A 20,150-nucleotide genomic window follows, 5' to 3' on the forward strand; every position below is an offset into this window, starting at 1 on the left:
ATTGGTGAGATGATGTTTTAAGTGTCCCCATTGTTGTCTGAGATCTGAGACTTTATCTTCTGATTACAAAAAGTATGAATGTTCATTACAGAAATTTGCATTTAAAGAAGATAGTAATCAATCACCTGTAATCCAAGACATAAATGTTAGCGCTGATGCTTTAGATCTTTCTAATCTTTTTTGGTTCATAAATATTACATATGTTAAAACAATAGAGATTATGCTGTACATATCGTTTGTAGCATGGTTCTCCCGCAACCGTAATATCTTATATAATGAAAAAAATGTAAAACATGTGGTGGACCAGTAGGTTTCCTGCTAATATTTATTGTACTTATAAAATAATTCTCCTTTGGAGAAATACGTCTAGTTTAGCTATGCATTAGCAGGTACCGTATTTATTTTCTTTGTGGGCTGTGCACAGGCTGAAATAATGCCTGGCTGTTTGCTTGGCCACGTGGACAGCACCGTGTCTGGGGATTCTGCCATTGGGGAGCCACAGCGGGGGGTAACCCAGTTGCTCTGTAAACCTTAAAGTCATCTTACTTTTTTGAACTATGACTCAACCCTCATCCTTAATTTTTAAAAGAACGCTTTTGAGGTTAAAAGGATATAATTTATTTTAAGCCGAAGAAGTGAAAAATAAGCCATAATCCCATTGATCTACTGTTTAACCCTGACGTAGTTCTCACCATCCTTTTCCAAACACGTACAGATGTGCGTTTATTCATTTTTACAACGTGGGGGTCATACTGTAAACCCATCTTGCAGTTTATGGCTTCTTTTCCCCTCTTTCTCCCCATTTAACCCCTGATCATCCTCCAGATCTGGGCTCAGGCGCCCCTTCCTCCATCCTGCAGGAAGTGCCTGCTGCCCCAGCCAGGTCAGCTTCATAAACGTACCCCCAGCTCCACGACCCTCCTCTTTACAGGGCTGACCACGTGGAGTGCACTCCTGTGGGTGGTCAGTGACTAACGTCCCTCTCCCTGCTAAACAGGCGCCCCACGAGGCGCAGGGACCGATTGGTTTTGCTCACGGTTGAAGGAGCACCTGTAACGGTGCCTGGGGGCCTATAACATCTACTTGACAAATATTTGTTGAACAGATGGCAGTCATGTGCCTTAGTCCATGGTATTAGCCGTCCTTTGAAAAATAATTTTACTGACTACCTAATGTGCCGCTGTATTGCTTTACGAAAGTTTATTTAATGAGTAACCCCCTACTGTTGGCATCTACATTATTTCTGATTTTTCTCTCTTCCAAACACATGCTAAGCATTCTTATACATAGATCTCTGCCTACATCTCTGATCTTCCTGATGGATAAATTCCTAGAAGTAGAAGCACTAAACTGAAGGCTTAATCTGTGTTCTGATCCGAAATAGCCCATTTGTCTAAATGTCAGCAGGGCCGAAGATCCAGAGTAAATGACACAGTGCGGGTGCGCGGGGAAGTGAGAGTCACACTTCCTGGTTCCTTTCGGAGGGTCCCAGGGTAAAAAGGCACTTCAGGCACGTCCCGTCTAGCACGTGGATCCCCTTTGCAGCAGGTCCCATGAAGGGTCAGCTTGGTTGTGATTCTGGGAAGAGCATCTTTTGTTCACTCATTCAATCCACAAGTATTTACGAGTGTCTCCTCTGGGCCTGGCACCATCAATGGTCCCAGGAATGGAGTCGGGGTGTGTAGGCCCGTCAACAGTCTACTGGGCATCTGTCTAGACTTGGTTCATCATTCACACTAGGAGGTAAGCCCCAGGAGGGCAGGGACTGCAACTAGCTCATTCACTGCACGGAGTAAATAGTCAGATGGTTTTATAATAGATTACGTGTATAATACGTGGTTCTTCTCTTTGACAAACTCAAAACCTATTGATGTGTAGATACATAAACAAATCACAGCAGTGTTTTCATAGTTCTGAAATAAAACTCAAGGTTTAGACACGAGCACTTTTTTCAGAAAGGGACCTGGAAGAATATTTTGAAATCAGACCTAAAGGCAAATCAGACATTATTAGAGAATTAGAGGAACCTGAGGTGGCCTCCTTCCCGGCCCCACCACTGAACTCCTGGCCAAAAAGAGTCCTGCAGGAAGTCCCTGCGCCACCGGCAGGCGTGATGCCAGCTCAGGCCGGGGGAGCCAGGTGCCACGAGACGCAGGGGAGGGTTCCATGGCCCAGAGGCGGTTGGCTGGTCCAGCTGCTTCAAGGGACACCGGCAAGTCATCAGTGGACCCACAGGCTTGACCTCTGGACAACGACCAGTTGTCTGCTCCAAGACTAAAACCTTAAAGCTGCTATTTCTCAAACATTTTGGTCTCTTAATATTGAGGGTTCCAGAGAGCGTTTGTGTCCGTGTGCGTATCTATCAGTAGTGAACATGTTAGAGACATGTTTAAAGCACAAGAAATCACAAGCACACGTGCCAACACTTCAGGGTGATGACATCATCACATGTGACACAGTGTCTGGAAAACTCCACTGGGCATCTCTATGAGAATGAGAGTGGAAAAGGAAAACAGCAAAAATAGTTCTGACCTCATGGACTCCTGGAAGGGTCTGAGGCATCTAGGGGTCCCAGACCCCACCGTTAGGGGCATTCGGGCTCTCCCGTACCACTGAGCTGCCGCCACATGCTGCCTTCAAACCAGAGCCTCTGTGCATCTCGAATCTGTGTCCCAGGCACCATCCTCAGCCTTCATCACCTTAGGACCAGGTTCGGGCATCACCCATCTGATAAACCTGCCACTTTTCATCATCAAACGAGTCTCGCTAAAGAAGACCACCACTTGGCTGTCACCCAGGAGCTCAGCGGTCCTCTGCTCTGCCTGGCTCCTTGGGTGTCCATCCTCTGCCTGCGGACGCCCTTAGCTGGTCCTTGCCACTCAGCCCCAGGAACCCTCCGTTCAAGCCCTGCACGAGCTCCCCTCCGCTCAGCTCCACAAAGCCAGGCCTTCCCATTATGCAGTTTTATTAGGCACAGCGCTGAAGGCACATCCATCAGTATTAGAGCCTTTCTGCTGAGATACAGAACATGTTTTAAATGGAGCAAAGAAATTTAAATGGGAAGAAATTATAGCATGAGTGAGTTTATCCCTTTCAAGGTAATCTTACTTAATAACCAAAAAACTCACAAAGATGTGCATTTTATCCAGCTACAAAGGCGGCGTGGCAGGTTATATGTTGTGGTAATTACATGTTTGGGGTTTCATTCCTTCTTTCAACTCGATTTCTATTATCTCAGAAAAATCAACCATTGTAGAAAAAGGACTATTCATTTATTTCATTGCTGGGTGGCCCATACACTGTAAAAATAGGTCAAGAACCATAATCTAAATTGACTGCTGATAAATAATTAAAGCTAATGGAATTTTCTCAAATCTGTGAACTAAAGTCTTTGAGAAATTGCCAGGACATACTGTCTGCTGTTATATAGAAAGATATTTTTTATTTAACACTTCAGCTTAAATGCCATTTAAAATTACTCTTTTCTATCACAAAGACTGGAAGGAGTATGTGTTCATCTCTAAAAGTAACCAGAAGTAGGGTGCTCCATTGATAGCTGCATGACTCATCTCCAGATGATGAGGTGGGAAGCGAAGGTTTCAGGATCCTGGAACAAAGAGAAACTTCACTTTTCACTGAACTGCATTTTAAGTTGAGTTCTACGATGTGTGCATTATACAATATATATTGTCTTGCCTGAAAAACTCCATACCTGGTCTGTGCTCTTGTATACACGATAAAGGGAGAACTCCAGCCATCTTCAGTGACATAAGTTCCAAGAACTATCTTTCTTTTGTGGATAATTATGATTCTCTCATTGGTGCCATTAGGACCTTATAAAAATACACTTGACAAATATGCAGAGAGGTTATTTTTGGAAGAGATGGCTTATCAATAAGAAAGCAGATTGGTATACTACAGTCAATAAGACTGGTAGGTTTTTCTTTATTGATAAGGATGATTCGGCCATCAGCAGGATATTTTAGAATCCCAAGGACATCAGAAGGAAGAATCAGTAGCTAGATGCTTTTGAACAATATGTCTTCGGTGTTTGGGCTCTAAGTTGTAGAAAGGGGGTCGTTTTCTTGTTTCAGTTTGATTAAATAACTTGGTTGAAAAAAAAGTCACCAATTTGCTATTCTTACTTTTTAGCAAAGTTGCAGTTGTTAAACTGCAGTACTTATATGCAATGTTGTATTTACTATGTTTTAATGTATTTGTAAATGATGGACCCCGTTTCTGAAATTAAACTTTTTTGCATTTCTCTTTATGAAAACACTCTCTATGGAAATTTCTTGACTTAAAAAGAAATTATTCCATTCAAATGCTCCTATCTGGCATCTGTATAATCTGTATATCTAGCGCCTAGAACCTTTATTCTGGGGTAGCCAAGGTCGCTGGGAGATGCAGTGGGTATTGTCCGTGGCCATTTTGAGGACCCCATTGCTTTCTTCTTCTCTAGAACTTTGTTCCAACATGACTAAGGGCTTTTTAGGTTCTGCTCGTACAACGTGTCCAGAATGGGGAGCATGAGACCCTGGAGCAAGGACCCCAGCGAGGGCTGTGCCGAGACTTGTCACACAGGAGCGGGGAGAGTGGCACTTGGTCCAGAGAGAAGATTCGGGGTGCAGAGGAGGGTGTTGGAAAGACGTGAGCTGGGCCCTCAGATACCTGCAGGGCTCCATCACCAGGCCCAGAAGAGGAAGGCTCAGCCATTCTCGGTCCCCTGGTCAACCCGCGGGTGTGGGGAACCGCTTCTCTGATCTCCCTAAGAAAATGCGTTATTAAGCAAGTCAGTGCTCCCATTGCGGAGCACAGGCTCCGGACGCGCGGGCTCAGCGGCCATGGCTCACGGGCCCAGCCGCTCTGCGGCATGCGGGATCCTCCCAGACCGGGGCAAGAACCTGTGTCCCCTGCATTGGCAGGCGGACTCTCAACCACTGCGCCACCCGGGAAACCCTCTTTTTTTTTTTTTTTTTAAGTGATTTATTTACCAACAAATTGCTACTAGTAATAACATCATTTGTGCTCAGGAGAGCTTCCCTCTGAGCGTCAGCCTTTGGTAGGCGGTACCTGGAGCCAGTATTTGAAAACTCCCGATTCCACAATGAGGCACAGTCTTGCACCAGGACTGTCCCAGGAGGGACAGAGTGGCCTTGGGAGGGTGAGCCGTGTGGCCAGGACACCACGGGTCCCGTACCTCGGGCAGGAGATTGGACCAGACGACCCTGGATTTCCAGGTTAACCTGATGAAGGAGACAGTTAACTAGTTGCTTGGTTGTAATTTAAGAGCAACAGTGCCTCACACCAGTCTCGTAATTCTCTCTGGGCCTGTCCTATGTGATTGGTCAGCGGAAGGCTTCGCGGGTCTCAGAGTGAAATACAGTGTTTTGGAAACCTTTTATATTTCAAACATACACAGGCCAAGGTGAAGAATACAATGAACCCCAGGTCCCATCCTCCCTCTATAATAATCATCCGCCGATCAACACACACTTGTGTCATCCTTATTCTCACCCATTACCCCTTCCCATTAAATTATTTTGAAACAGAAACCATATTTCATCCATAAATATTTTAGTAGGTATCTCTAAAAGATAAAGAGCCCTTTTTAAAAAACACGGCTGCACTACCTAAAATACAGGCCACGTCATTTAAAAATAAAAACAACTTGGGATCTATTTTAACTTTAGTTCATTGTGTGGCCATATTTTATCAATTATAATACATTTTTACACATTTCACCATCTTCAACATTAGAGCGAGGATAAAAATCAGTGACATCACAGTTGAATAAGCAGCACTTTTTTCCCCTTGGTGCGGCATGAAATAACAGTACCTCTTACACTTGACGGTATCAAACTTAGTGAAATAGGCTATGTTATGGAATGATTTTCTTTGGATAAACACCTAAAACAGTTTCCAGTCAGAATGTCCTTGTTTTGAGGCCTGAGTAACCAGGAGGGATTAGTGAATTCATTTGGAGATATTTTCAGCTCCGGGCGGGTTTGTAGCATGGAACCTCCTCATGCATAAGCATTTCCTACGGTTTTAAATGCCGGCCAGGCTTATATTTTTGCCTGGCTCCTGTCAACGGTTAAACTCCTTCCCCACCTGAACACAGTGAAGGAAATGTGAGCTAAGACCAGGAGAGAGGGGGAGGCTAAGAGTTACCCCGGGCCAAGGTGGTTCTGAAACAGAAGCCGGAGGGATGAAGCCACTTCTGCTTATGCCTCAGGGCTGGGTCCCTAACGCCTTTTGTACCCGCACCGGGGCAGGGATGCTGGCAGCCCTGCGGGAGTCACAAAGGAGAGCCTTTAACAGGTACCCTCCACGCTGCCCCCAGTGCTCTTGGGGAGACCCTGTTGTCACCGAAGAAAACAGGGCCCCACTCCTGGTCTGTGCCACAGAGGACAAGGTGCCACCGAGATATAGTCAGACGGTCGGAGTCTTCAATGTAGGCAGAGTCGTTCCAGAGAAACACACCTGAGTTACAGAGAAGCAAAAGGGAAAGGGAAAAGGGCATTGTAAAACATGTCGGGAAATCTGAACTTTAGAATCTTCTGGAAATAGAGATCATTTTATGGCTTGGAAGACGCATTCCCCCCCCCTCCCCCGAGCCATGTGGCTTGTCCCCCCACCAGGGATTGAACCTGGGCCCCGGCAGTGAGAGCGCCAAGTCCTAACCACTGGACCGCCAGGGAGTTCCCTGAAGATGCATTTGTAATTCATAGCCTCTTTGTGTTTACACGTGAGGCCTGGCTATTCCCCTTCATCTGCTTGTCCTTCCAAACCTAAACAGCCATGTCCTGGGCACCGTTCTTTCCAAGACTCAGAGGTGGGCCCGGGTGGCCACCAGATTGGAATCCACGGTATGAGATTCTGTGATGCCGGCCCTGGCATCACGTGTCAGTGTGGATGGGAGAAGTGTCATGGGTATTGGGAGTGCCAGGTCCCAAAGAGGGAACAGAGCCTTCCAGAGACCACCCAAGTGCTCAAAATGGGCAGAGAGTCAAAGATTCAGACCATCTGGGTTCAGAGACTGTGTCTTGTGTTTCTCGCTGGCACCTCACAGGTGTGACTGAATACTGCGTGGTGACTTCATAATTTTATTTCTGTTTTGCTTTTAAATCAGAATGGTTTCTCCAGCAGTAGTCATTAGATAGAAGATTCCTCAATAGCATTTTACTGTTCAGTTTTCTGACCTAAAAAATGACTTGTGAATCAGTGGTTTGGAGACTAATGAAAATGCTTTTCACATAGAAGCACCTCTTGATAAACATCGCTTATTATTTGCCACGTGCTCCAGGGAGAGAAGGTCGCAATGCAGTACTCTGGTTTTGCAAACAGACATCCGATATTAATAATCTCAAGGGCATCGCTCTCTACGTGTTAAGATGTTTGCTGCTTTCTGCTCAGTAAATGATACAGAATTGAAGAAAATTTGAAACAGCACTGAAAAACCTGTTGCTGAATTAAGTGTGCTAACCCTAAATTTAAGTTTCTTGACCTTGTGTTCATTTCCTAATTCTCATTCACGCCAGTGGGTTGTTTGTTTGTTTGTTTTAATTTATTAATTTATTTATTTTTGGCTGCATTGGGTCTTTGTTGCTGCATGTGGGCTTTCTCTAGTTGCGGCAACTGGGGGCTTCTCTTTGTTGTGGTGCGCGGGCTTCTCATTGCGATGGCTTCTCTTACTGCGGAGCATGGGCTCTAGGCGTGCAGGCTTCGGTAGTTGTGGCTCGCAGGCTCTAGAGCACAGGCTCCGTAGTTGTGGCTCAGGGGCTTTTGTTGCTCCGCGGCATGTGGGATCTTCCCAGACCAGAGCTCGAACCCATGTCCCCTGCAATGGCAGGCAGATTCTTAACCACTGCACCACCAGGGAAGTCCCGCCAGTGGGGTTTTGATTGGCATGGACCCCGTTTTCTTCAGTTTGCAGTTGCACAGAAGGGCACGTGGTCCCCTGCTATGACTGGGAGTGGTAACAGCTGTAGTTTTTGGTGCTGTCCAGAGAGCAAAGAGCACCCTGTTCTAAAAGGACAATGCAGGGACGTCTCTGGTGGCACAGTGGTTAAGAATCCACCTGCCAATGCAGGGGACATGGGTTTGAGCCCTGGTCCAGGAAGATCCCACATGCTGCGGAGCAACTAAGCCCATGTGCCACAACTCCTGAGCCCGTGAGCCACAGCTACCGAAGCCTGCACACCTAGAGCCTGTGCTCTGCAATAAGAGAAGCCACCGCAGTGAGAAGCCGTCGCACCGCCACGAAGAGTAGCCCCCGCTTGCCGTAACTAGAGAAAGCCCGCGCGCAGCAACAAAAACCCAATGCAGCCATTAATTAATTAATTAATTAAAAAAGACAGTGCAGCATGTCATGTCCTCACTAACCAATGACGGAGCGGTCCACGGGTCAGAAGTCAGCATCGTTGGTTCTGGGTTCTTAGTTTGGTACTAAACCAGGTAATATTTGGAGGTAGCAGCATTAGATAAGGAATTTCTCAGAGTGCCCAAAATAAAATGGGAATGAGTGATTTTTTTAGCTGGTGATTCCAAGTACATCACTTTGTGTGTGTATGGGTGTGAATATTTAGGGCCTTTTTTCTCTCCAGCTGTCTTCAGATAGATGTGTGTGCTTGAGTGCAAACACACACATCCAGCTTTAACATCTTAAGAGGTTATTTTAGCAGGTCTGCCGTGAGACGCGATTATGTCCAAAGACACGATTTTTTATACTGGGCTGGTTAAGACCATGGGCAGCGGAGACCAGTTTACTTTATTTACTAACATTATGAGAGGCGTGGATCTTCCACCATCCTGGAGCGCTCTAGAAATACTTTTGCCATCTGCTGAACTCAAAGCTGGTGCTCTCATGAGGCTGGCCCTGTGCAGTCTGGCGGGGCTTGGGGTGGACCCGGGGCGAGCCGAGTAAGAGACACTGTTTTGTGGGCTGAGCGCCAGGGCTCCCGGATGCCTGCCCCTGAGGCTGCACCTCCACGCCGGCTCTCCCTCCTCTTCTCTTCGCAAGGTCTCAAACGCCTTGGCCCTACCAGCTCTCATATTCCATGACCCCATCCAGCTTTGCCGTTTCCCCTCCGAGTTTGGGCCCATCACAAGCCTTTTGAGTGATCCCTGTGTGCCCCCCACAGTGCTGGTGTCCAAGGTGATGGATTCCTTTACAAAATCTCTGTGTGGCGTGGGCCTTGGAGAGAGCCCTGGGTTCACATCCTGACTCTTCCCGCTGTGCGACCTTGGACAAATCTCCTTCCCTTTCAGAGCCTCAGGCGTCGCTGTCTGTGACGTGTGGGTACCAGTCCCTTCGGTTGGCAGAGTTATAGTGAAAAGCAAACGAACATCCTGTATCTGAAGCCCCTCACTCACTTAGACACTCGCCAAGTGGGAACTGTCATTACCTTCCGCCCGCGACCCCCTTCCCCGTGGGGCTCCCCAACCCTGTCTCGCTTCTTCCTCCACCTCACACTCACTGCAGCCTCTTCCTCAGCCCCTCACACATTGGTTTCCAGCCTCCAACTTTACTCAGCTGTGCTCAGCGCTGCCTGGATGTTCGACCCAACCGTGTTCCCAGGCCCGGCGTCTGTGGCGACATTTGACACCAGTACCTTTTCCCTCCTGAAACTGCCTCCTTTTGACTTTGTGTTCCCCTGACTCTCCTATTCCTCCCGATTCTGGCTCTTTCACCGCTCGCTCCCTCTGGCCGTCCGGGGGGGTGGGGGGCTCGCTGGCCTTCACCATCTCCCCCAGGAGAGCCCTGATCCGTGAGCACCTCGCTTAGCCCCGAGCTGTCCGACGTGGTGGCCACCGGCCACGTGCGTCTATGAGGGGCCACTTGACATGCAGCCAGTCCAAACGGAGAGGTAGGGGGATGTGTCCCCGGTTTCAAAGACTTAATACTAACAAAGAATGTACACTATCTCGTTAATAATTTTTATATTGGTTACATAGGAAATGACAATATTTTGGATATATTGGGTGAAGTGAAGCTAAAATTGATTTCCTCTGTTTCTCTTTGCATTTCGAACGAGCTATTGAATGTTGTCAGTCATACAGGTGGCTGGCGCTCTGTTTGTGCTGGCAGCGCTGGCCTGGGAGATGGACCCCAGCCTTGAGGGCTCACATCCAGGCAGGGCAGTCTCTCACTTGCCCGGTTCTTAACACACTTTGAGAGATTGTTTGCTCTTCAATTTATTTGCTCATGCACGCACTCCATGCCCTGTGAGTTCCCCCTCTGTGTGACCAACCCGTTCTAGGCAGAGTCAACAGAGGTCTTTCTGCCGACCGGTCCGTGGCCTCAGAGGGTGCCTTGTGCACCAAGCCCAGGGCCGCCCTGCAGCCCTCCCTGCTGTGCCCTGTTGGGGAGCAGACTGCGTGGGGGGCCTCTCTGGGACAAGGGCCCTGGCGTGGACTACAACCAGCTTCCGTAGTCCACCCTTCTGGATTTAAGGCCCCTCAGGCCTAGGTTTCCTCAGCAAAATATCCCCCAGCCCCGCGTTGGATGCTTGAGTTTTAGGGGGGGGCGTGACCAAAACCCATCCCCTGCCCTCAAGCGAGCCCCAGTCTGGAAGGAGGAGGGCACACCCCTGACTCTGATCACAGCCCCCTTCACAGACTCGGGGTGAGAGGGGCCGGGAAGCATATCCCATGCCTGACATCAGAGCCCGGCTGCTTCCGGTTCTGCAGTATCCAATTCAGGTCTGTTGGAGGCCTTAGGGGTCCCCCTTTCAAGAGCCCGAGGGCCATCAGGTGCTACCAGCTGTCAGGTGGAGCAGGGCAGGCCCTCAGCCCTCGCCCAGGGCTCCCAGACCACCTGAGGCCTCCCTGTTAAGTCAAAGACCACCCAAAGCCCATGGCTTCCCACCAGCAGTTGGGAGGCAAGCACTGCATAGAGGTTCTCATCCTTGACCTGTTCATGTCTTATTTTTAAGTTCAATTAATATGAGTCTGTGGCCTTTTGAGGGGAAGATTCGCCACAGCCCTGTGCGAGCAAGGGCGCGCACCGTTAACGCACTTTACCCCCCACCTGTGGTCAGTGTGGACCGCGGGGATACCTGACACCTCATTCACGAGTCGCCTTCCTCACAGTCAGCCTTTTGGGAAATCAAACAGCAAACTCCATCCATCATCTCGTGTTTGCAGTTTGTGACCAAAGTACCTCAGTGCAATCATGCTGCCTGCTTGTCCCTTCCTGGGGGAGGCAAGGGGACTGGCCCACCCCCCTCAGAGTCCTGAGGGCTGTTTCCACCTTCACGTCCCCCCCCGCCACAGAGAATCCAGGCCATGTCACCCCCTCCCGGGGACACAGTGATCTCCCTGTGTGTAGACCTCCCGAGTAGTTACCTGCAGTGGCCGAGTTTCTCCCAAAGAAGCCAGGCTTATTCCTCGTGATGGAAACGTAGGCTTTACTGACCCTGCCTGGGGCCAGCCTGTAATCTTTCCTCCGTCACTCTTCACCCTTGGCAGCCTCTTGCCCCTCACTCTCCCTTTCGGTGTTCTATCTTATCCTCTATGTTGCTGAAAAGCACAGTGGGCTGAATGAGATAGTGTATTAGTTTCCTATTGCCACTGTAACAAACTACCAGACTTGGGTGGCCGAGAACAATAGAAACTTGTCATCTGACAGCGCCAGAGGTCAGAGTCCAGAATGGGTTTTACCGCGCAGAGTTGCGTTCCTGTAGAGGCTCCAGGGGAGGCTCCAGCTTCTCAGGCCGCCTGCGAGCCTTGGCTTGTGCCCTCCGTTGTTCTGACCTCCGCTTCCATCTCACATCCCCTCTGACTCTCACCCCCCTCCTCCCTCTCATCAGGACCGTTGCGATTACATCAGGCCCACCTGGATACTCCAGGGTCATCTCCCCAACTCAGGGCCCCTAACTTAATCACATCTGCCAAGTTCCTTTTACCACGTAACCTAACAGAGTCACAGGTTCTGGCGATGAGGACATGGACATCTTTGGGGGCGTTACTGTGCTCACCGCAGATAGCCTTATTTATTTAAGAAGAGGCTGCCAAAGAGTTTGATTATTTTTTTGCCATGGAGTTTGGTGTAGAAATAGAGAAAATGACCCAATGGAGGAACAAAAGGACTTCTCCAAGGAAGTCACCTTTAAGGACGCAACCTATAGGAAAATGTATAATCAAAGGGGAAACTATAATTCCTCTTGAGCAAATACTTTCACAGGTTACAATACAAATCAGTGTGGGTTAATTATGTTTGGCAAAGAGCTTATGGTGCAGTCCTATTCATTAGGTCACTCTGCAGCGGTGGAGATGTCCTGTGTCTTTGCGGTCCAGTGCCCTGGCCATCAGCCTCGCGTGTCTACTGAGTACTTCAAATGTGGCTCCTGCAACTGAGAAGCTGAATTTTTTAATTTAATCAAGTTACATTTGAACACAAAGAGCTGGTGACAACAGTATACAACCGCATGGGCTCGAACAAGGGAGCCTCACCTGGGTCTGTAGGTAGGCTTTAGGAAGCCCTCAGTGAAGTAATTTGCAGGGTTTTCTCCCAGAGGTGAAGGTCAATAGCTGTCCTCAGATTCTTAGAAGGGCTTCCTGACACCGAAATGTCACAGGCCCCAGTCCAGAGGGAAACCACAAAGAACAGTGGAGCACGGGTACCTGGAGCCGTCGTCCTTCCTAACGCTGCAGAGCCGTGCGCTGTGGTCTCGAGCTGGATTCAGAGCGTGGGATGGAGGCCCCTTTCATCTGGGTGCTTGGCCAGAGGAACACAAAAGGCAGTTACCAAAAGAGCAGACGCCAGCGAGCCCGTGTGTACACACAGCTCAGCTCAGGGCCTGAGTAGGCCCAGGGCCGGGGCTACGTAGAGAGCTGTAGCGTTCCGGGGGCAGAGAGGCCAAGGATTCGTGTCCCCGAGCCCTCTCCTTGGCCCCTACAAAAATCCTACCTGTCTTCCCAGCTCAGATGCTGCCTCCTCTGCGACACTGCTCTTCACCTCCTTAACCTGAATTTATCCTTCCTCTTATGTTCTCCCACAGCACAGGGGCTCTTTTTCTGAAATAATGTTTTACTTTCTCCCCATGTTATGGTTGGATTGGTACACCGTTACCAATACTAGTCAGTTTTACTTGAGCGTCTGCATCAGCCTCGGAGCTTCAAAAAAACGTAGATGCTTAGGCCTTGGCCCAGACTTACTGAACCGGGTCTGGCACATAGATTGGGCTCAGTAAATATCTTATATGCCCCAGCTCTCAGTAAAGGAGATGTTGCCTTGTACGAGTCCTTTCAAAGTGTTTGAAGTATTTTCTCCGTTACTTCATTTTTTTTTCTATTTTTTAAAAGTTGAGATAGAGTTGACATGTAAGATTGTGCAAGTTTGAGGTGTACAACATGTTGGTTTGTACAACCATTTATGTATTACAGTATAATGGCCATAGTAGCATTAGCTCACACCTTTATCACGTCACGTCATTAGTATTCCTTTTATGCTGAGAACAGTTAAGATCTAATCTCTTAGCAACTTTGAAGTTTATAATACAGTATTGTTGACTATAATCACTATTTTGTGCATTAGTCAATTACTTCATTTTAAATAAGATAACATGTTCGCAGGTTCTGAAACGGGTACTGGTGGCTTAGGATAAAATTTCCAGTGACTGTATCAGACATGGATTCAAAATCCATGTATCTCCCATGGATCGTACCCCAAAGTAGCAACTAAAATGCAGGATGGTGACCCACATCCACTTCAGATACAAGCAAATCAAACCTACCGTATAATATTCGATGGTATTCTAAGCAAATTGTCTTAGACTGACACCAGCAAAAACTTTAGTCCACAGCACATTCAAAATGAGGTGTAGATAACCAGGACTCAGGGAAAATAAAGCTTAGTGGTATTCTTTTTTTTTTTTTTTTTTAATTTTATTTATTTATTTATGGCTGTGTTGGGTCCCCGTTTCTGTGCGAGGGCCTTCTCCAGTTGCGGCAAGTGGGGGCCACTCCTCATCGCGGTGCGCGGGCCTCTCACTATCGCGGCCTCCCCCACTGCGGAGCACAGGCTTCAGACGCGCAGGCTCAGTAATCATGGCTCACGGGGCTAGCCGCTCCGCGGCACGCGGGATCCTCCCAGACCAGGGCCCGAACCCATGTCCCCTGCACCGGCAGGCAGACTCCCAACCACTGCACCACCAGGGAAGCCCAAGCTTAGTGGTATTCTTAAGTGAGTTCATTTAAACAACGGGGCACAGTTGGCATTATTTACGTGTATGAGGGAGGGAACGGGACAGGAGAGACACCGGGATTGCTTTATGTAATGGTAACCAGCACCGCATTCGAAGCTGTTTTTAGGAGACCTTAACGAATGTTTCCTTCTCTTTTCTTCTCCCATGGCTGCTTCCTGACCCACCTTCTCACCCCAGGATTTGCGCAAGCAGGTAGCGCCGCTGCTGAAGAGCTTCCAAGGGGAGGTAAGCGTTTATGTTTCTTTTGCATCCTGAGCCGCCTTCCTGTTCCTCACGCTTTCTTCCTGTTCTCATAAAGTAAGTGCCACTGGCAGAAGGTGCTTGCTCGGAGGGAGCCTCCCCAGCCACACCGACCCATCCACGTGCAGGTGACGGGCCCCTCAAAGTGAGGTTTCCACCGATTCCTCGATTCAAGCCCACGTGGGAGGGGAGGCGGGATTCGGGATGTCAGAAGCGGCGGAGGAATCCGGGGAGCAGTGGCCGGCGTATCACACCTCCCACGGTGGACTGGGCTTGTTCAGACCCCAGCCTCAGAGCCCACAGGCCTCCCCGAGCTCACTGGTCCCCTGAGCTGGATGGGGGCTGCAGCCACGAAGTCTCCCATGCAGAAAGGATGTGCTCCATCAGTCTGGTGCCTTCATGCACAGCCGCGGGGGAAAGAGGAACTTCACAGGCAGAAGCCACGAGGAGTAGGTCTGGGCTCAGTATAAGGAACGTCTTCTCATGGATCCTTCCAGAGAAGGGCCAGGCAAGGTGGCAGGCAGGCGGCCAGTCATCTGAGACCTGTGTGCCCTGAATGCTGTTCATCACAGATGATGCGGGCAGTCCGGGTGGGTGACACGCCTGCTCCTTCTCTGCCCTTTGTGTAGACACTCGGTGAATTTCAGAAAACCAGAAGTGATGTTAGTGTCAGGGGATTATCCGCTCTCAGCTTCTCCTGTAGGAACGATGACCTAGTAATAGCAGCAAGGAGGAGCGAGACTGTTCTCAAGCCCTCTAAGGAACCCACGCCGGTGGGGCCTTCGAAATTTTGTGTTCCTGCAGCTTCCCAACTCACAGAGAGCCCGGGAGGAGGGGCTGGATGCGGGGAAGTGAGGGGACGAGGTGGGGAGCGCCAAGAGGCTGGGATCCTGGCCCCTCGAGCTCCCAGCGAGAGATCGGGGCTGCCATTTGGCCAACTCTTCAGCACGCGGGTGACAGCAGAAGGTGCGGGATCCGAGGAGGCGGCGGAGGGCGGAGAGGCGATTCCAGGACGGCGAGGGTTGCATGTGAGGGCAGCAGCCGCGGTGAGGCTGGTGATGGCTGCAGATTTGAGAGCAGTGCAGGCGGGGCTCCTCTCTCGGTTTATAATTTCCTGCCGCAGGAAGTCGTCCCCCCTCCGTGCTTGGCTCCCTAAGGCACAGAAGGACATCGGTAGCCCAGGTCTCGGAAGGACTTGAATCGCCCTTTCCTCAGAATTACATCTCCAAACCCTCATTTTCTGAGTAAAGCCATCACCTTACACCTGCCCACATGTGATCTAAGCTTTTCTTCTACCTGTTCAGCAGCTTTTGTGAGACCCATCAGCTTAGTGTTTCTCTGGTTGAAATAGCTCAGGGTGCTCTTTCTGTTGTTTGCTTGTTTTTGATTCTTTCTGAAAAATTTCCAACCTACCTAAAAGTAGAAAGACTGGTGTAACAAAGAGCCAAGCACCCTTTACCCAGAATCCTCACCTGTCAACGTTGTGCTATGTTTGCTCCCCTCCCCCCACCCCTTTGCTCAACATTTGGAAGTGAGTTGCAGCCAGCCGGCCACCCCACACCCTCAGCGGCATGGGCGTCTCCTAAAATTAAGGGCATTTCCACAGTAACCCCGAGTATCACACCTGGGAAAATAACACGAATTTCATAATATCTGATATTCTGTCCAAAATCAAATTTCCCATTACCCTTAAAATGTCTTTTATAACTGCTCTACATTGCATTTGAGGGATATATATATATATATATATATATATATATATTTATTTATTTATTTATTTCTCTTTTAATATAGACACTCCCTCCACCCCCTCACCTTTGTTATTGTTTTTGTTTTTGTTTTTGTTTTTAAAGAATCTAAGCCAGTTGTGTAGACTATCCCACATTCTATTGGGGCGATGGGTTTACTTCTGGCAATATATATTAAATTTAGAATGCCTGTGAGACATCTAGGCTTCCTATTTGCCTTATTTTTTTTTAAGGCTATTTGAAAAGTAAATATTTTTATAGCACCGTTAATATCTACCAAGCTGCTGCTAATTGCTATATTTATGTTAAATAATGTGTGCTTTCCAATAAGCTGATTTGAGCAGAGGGGGCTAAATCCTGCTCGTTTCTGAAGACTGAGCTTGCATAGCAGCGGATAACTGCACGTGGGGACCACGAGAGCAGGGATGACCAGGGGCAGCGTGTCCTGATGCTTAGATGGGGCGAGATCCGTTGTTTTTCTAAAAAGCCACCTTCTCTAGTAACCAGAGGTTCATTCTCGTACCCATCACTCGAGTGTCTGCTGCTGCAGTTTTATTTATCAGATATATTCTTTGAGTTCATCCCAATGTGCTTGAGTTCCCCTAGAAGAAAGTACTGTGTTAGTGAAAAGGTAATCTTCGCCTCAGAATTTGTACAGATTTCTTCCTTACTTGAGATCCCCAAAAGAAAAAAACAAAACAAAATAAAAATAAAGTTTTCAGACAGCGAGAAATTCACAGACAGAGGTCTTTAGAGTTCCTGCGAGAAGACTTCCTTTTTTTTTTTTTTTGCGGTATGCGGGCCTCTCACTGCTGTGGCCTCTCCCGTTGCGGAGCACAGGCTCCGGACGCGCAGGCTCAGCGGCCATGGCTCACGGGCCCAGCCGCTCCGCGGCATGTGGGATCTTCCCGGACCGGGGCACGAACCCGTGTCCCCTGCATCGGCAGGCAGATTCTCAACCACTGCGCCACCAGGGAAGCCCAAAGACTTCTTTATTGTGTGTCATAACGTCACGGAAAACGCTAGCCGGGCCAGGGTGCCGTTTACGCCCTTAGGTGTTTTCTCATGGTCCTCGGTGTAAATCCAAACGCCCTCCTGCCTGTGGTTTGTGGGGCCCACGTGGTTCAGTAACTTCTCACCTCTCTAGGGTCCGCTCACTCCTGCCCTCCTGTCCCAGCATCCATGGCCATCCTGAGTCTCTGCCAGGTCCTTGTGCACAGGGCGTCCTCACTGATCCCCAGGCCTTTGCACGGCTGACCTGCTTCCTGAAACGTTCCTCTTCCTTCCTCTTTACCTGGCTCACTTCCTCAAGGAATGTCTTCCCTGAGCCCCAAAGGATGGGCCAGGTGCCCGCCATGGTGTGCTCCGGGCTATTTGTGATGCATTTATCATCATACCGGAGAGCCACCTGTCACTTTGTCTCGGTTCTCCTTTCGTCTGTAAAATGTGTGAAGGCAGCCACTGTATGTTGTCCTGTTGGCCATTGTGTTCCCAGCACCCGACGCAGCAAGTGAGAATCAAAAAGTATTTGGGCTCTCAGAGTGGTTATTGATAAATGATGGAACAGCCAGGTTCCCCCGGGAGCAGTTTTTAAAGCACCTTGCCTCTCTCCTTTCTTCAGGATCTGTTGTTGTTCATAAGGTGAGAGGGACCCTGGAAGGTATGCTCGGGAAACACCTTTAGAAGAAACTAGTAAATAATGACTTGTTGTCCTTGATTGAAAGGTTTGGGATCATACAGTCATAATGGTTATTCATAATTATTATAGCAAAGTCATCAAGTTTAACTCTTACACCCAGCCAGCTGATTGACGAGGTGGAGGTGGGGAGGGTCAGTCCAATTTAAGGTTTATTTCAGTCCAGTAATCAGGCAGTCCCTTCAGTGAAGTGACAGTCACACCGTCTAGGAAAACGCTAAGTCTTCCAAATTGCCACCCCTGCTCCTAGCTCCTCTCCCTGAGAAGGGTCCTCGTACAGAAGTTGAGGGGGTGAGGACTTGGCCTAGGCCCTACTTCTCTTGGCTGTAGGGGAGCTGCATATTTAACCCAAGTATCCTCAGGGAGGAAAATCCTCTTAAGAACTAACTTAGTTGCTTATATTAGAGGGGAAATAAAAGACTAAAAATCCATGAGCTTAGCATCCAGCTTAAAAAGTTATAAAAGTATGATAGAATAAGCTCAAAGAAAAGAGGAAGAAGTAAATTAAAAATGCAGTAATAATATATAAATTAAAATGAATGAAAAAGAAAAGAAAGACCCAAGAAAGAAATAGCCCAAAAGTTGGTTCTTTGAAAAAACTACTACAATAGACAAACCACCTTCCTAAATCAAGGGTAAAAAAGGTTAGGAAGGAAAACAGGATAACTTTGCAGCTGCAGTAGAGATTAAAAAGATAGTAAGGGAATATTATAATCAATTTTATGCCAGTAAATGTTAAAACCTAGGCAAAATGGACAAATTTCTGGTATGCTGTGATATACCAAAGCTGATTAAAGAAGAAATAGAAAACCTGAATAGCCTTATAACTATTGCAGAAATATATCCACAAGGTCTAGACAGTTTTATGGGAGAGTCCTATCAATCATTCATGAAACAGATAGTTCTCTTCTTTTGCAAATTGGGAAAATTTCCTTTCCTTCAGAAAATAGAAAAAGAGAACACTTCCTAACTTATTTTATGAAGCTAATGTAACCTTCATACCAAAACCAGACAAGAACAGTATAAGAAAAGAAAATTAAAATCTGTCTTGTTTATGAATAGATATGCAGAAGTCTTTAAAAAGGTATCAATAAATTGACTCCATCAAGCTCCATGTATCCCAAGAATGCTGTGTGGTTTAACAGAAAAAATTAGTTAATGCAAGTTAGTAGTCATTCTCAGATTATAAAGGAAACATCTCAAAAGTTACAGGAAAAGAATTTGGTAAATTTCAACATTCATTCACGATTTAAAAAAAAAAAAAAAAAAAACTACCAGCAAACCAGGAATAGAGGGGAAATTTGTTAACCTGGGAAAAGGTATTTATCAAAAACCTACATCAGTCATCATATTCAGTGATGTTAAAAACATTCCCTATAAAATCAGGAACAAGACAAATGCCTACTGTTGCCACTTTTATTTAACATTGTACTGGAAGTCTTAGAAGACTAGTCTTCATGGAAGACTAGAAAAGAAATAAAGTACAAGTATTAGAGCAGAAGAAATAAAACTGTCATTTTTCAAGTGAGCCTCGATTATTTAACAAGGTTACTAGATACAAAATCAATATAAAAAAGTAATTGTATAGCTCTACATCAATAGCAAACTGAAAAAGGATACCACTGCAGATAGCAACAAAAAAAATAAAGGATACCTAGAAGTAAATATGACAACACATAGGAAATCTTTCTGGAGAAAAGTATAACATTCTTATCGAACAATACTAAAGAAGAGTTAAATGGAGAAAGTCAAGGTATTCAAGGAAAGAAATTCCCACTACTGTATTATTAAAGACATCAGTTTTCCCCAAATTGATGACAGAGTGAGTCATTGTAATTTCAATCAAAATTCTAACAGTATTTTTCATGAAACTTGAAAAGCTGATTCCAGAATTTATATGCAAGAGCAAATGGTCAATAATGACAAATATAATAGTAAATAAGAATAAGACAGAGAATTTGCCCAACCAGATTATCAAAGCTACAGTAATTGGCACAGGGACAGATAAATACACCAACGGGACGTAGTAAAGAAATCAGGAAGTGACCTGTGCATATACAGAAGCCAAATATATTGCAAACATGGCATTGCAGATCAGTGAGGAAAGGGTGGACTTTTCAATAAATGGCCTCCTGACCATTGGTTATCCTTATGGAATTAAATGAAATTAGATCCCTACCTCACACCATATGCAGACATAAATTACAGGTGAAGACTTAAGGTAAAACTTTAAACCTTTTAGAAGAAAATACA

At 47.2% G+C, this 20,150-nt stretch overlaps 1 protein-coding gene across 15 annotated transcripts in view; it reads left to right on the forward strand.

Moving 5' to 3' along the window:
* The window catches only part of CUX1 (cut like homeobox 1), a 374,351-nt gene that overhangs the window by 159,583 nt on the left and 194,618 nt on the right, over nt 1–20,150 (forward strand). For all 15 annotated transcript variants that reach the window (XM_082644032.1, XM_082644034.1, XM_082644031.1 and 12 more), the window contains exon 3: nt 14,391–14,438. In XM_082644032.1, coding sequence (XP_082500158.1) covers nt 14,391–14,438 — 48 coding nt within the window. The remainder of the gene's footprint in view (nt 1–14,390; nt 14,439–20,150) is intronic.

This window comes from Mesoplodon mirus (genome assembly GCF_964341445.2).
Source record: "Mesoplodon mirus genome assembly, chromosome: 15".
Classification (NCBI taxonomy): domain Eukaryota; kingdom Metazoa; phylum Chordata; class Mammalia; order Artiodactyla; family Ziphiidae; genus Mesoplodon; species Mesoplodon mirus.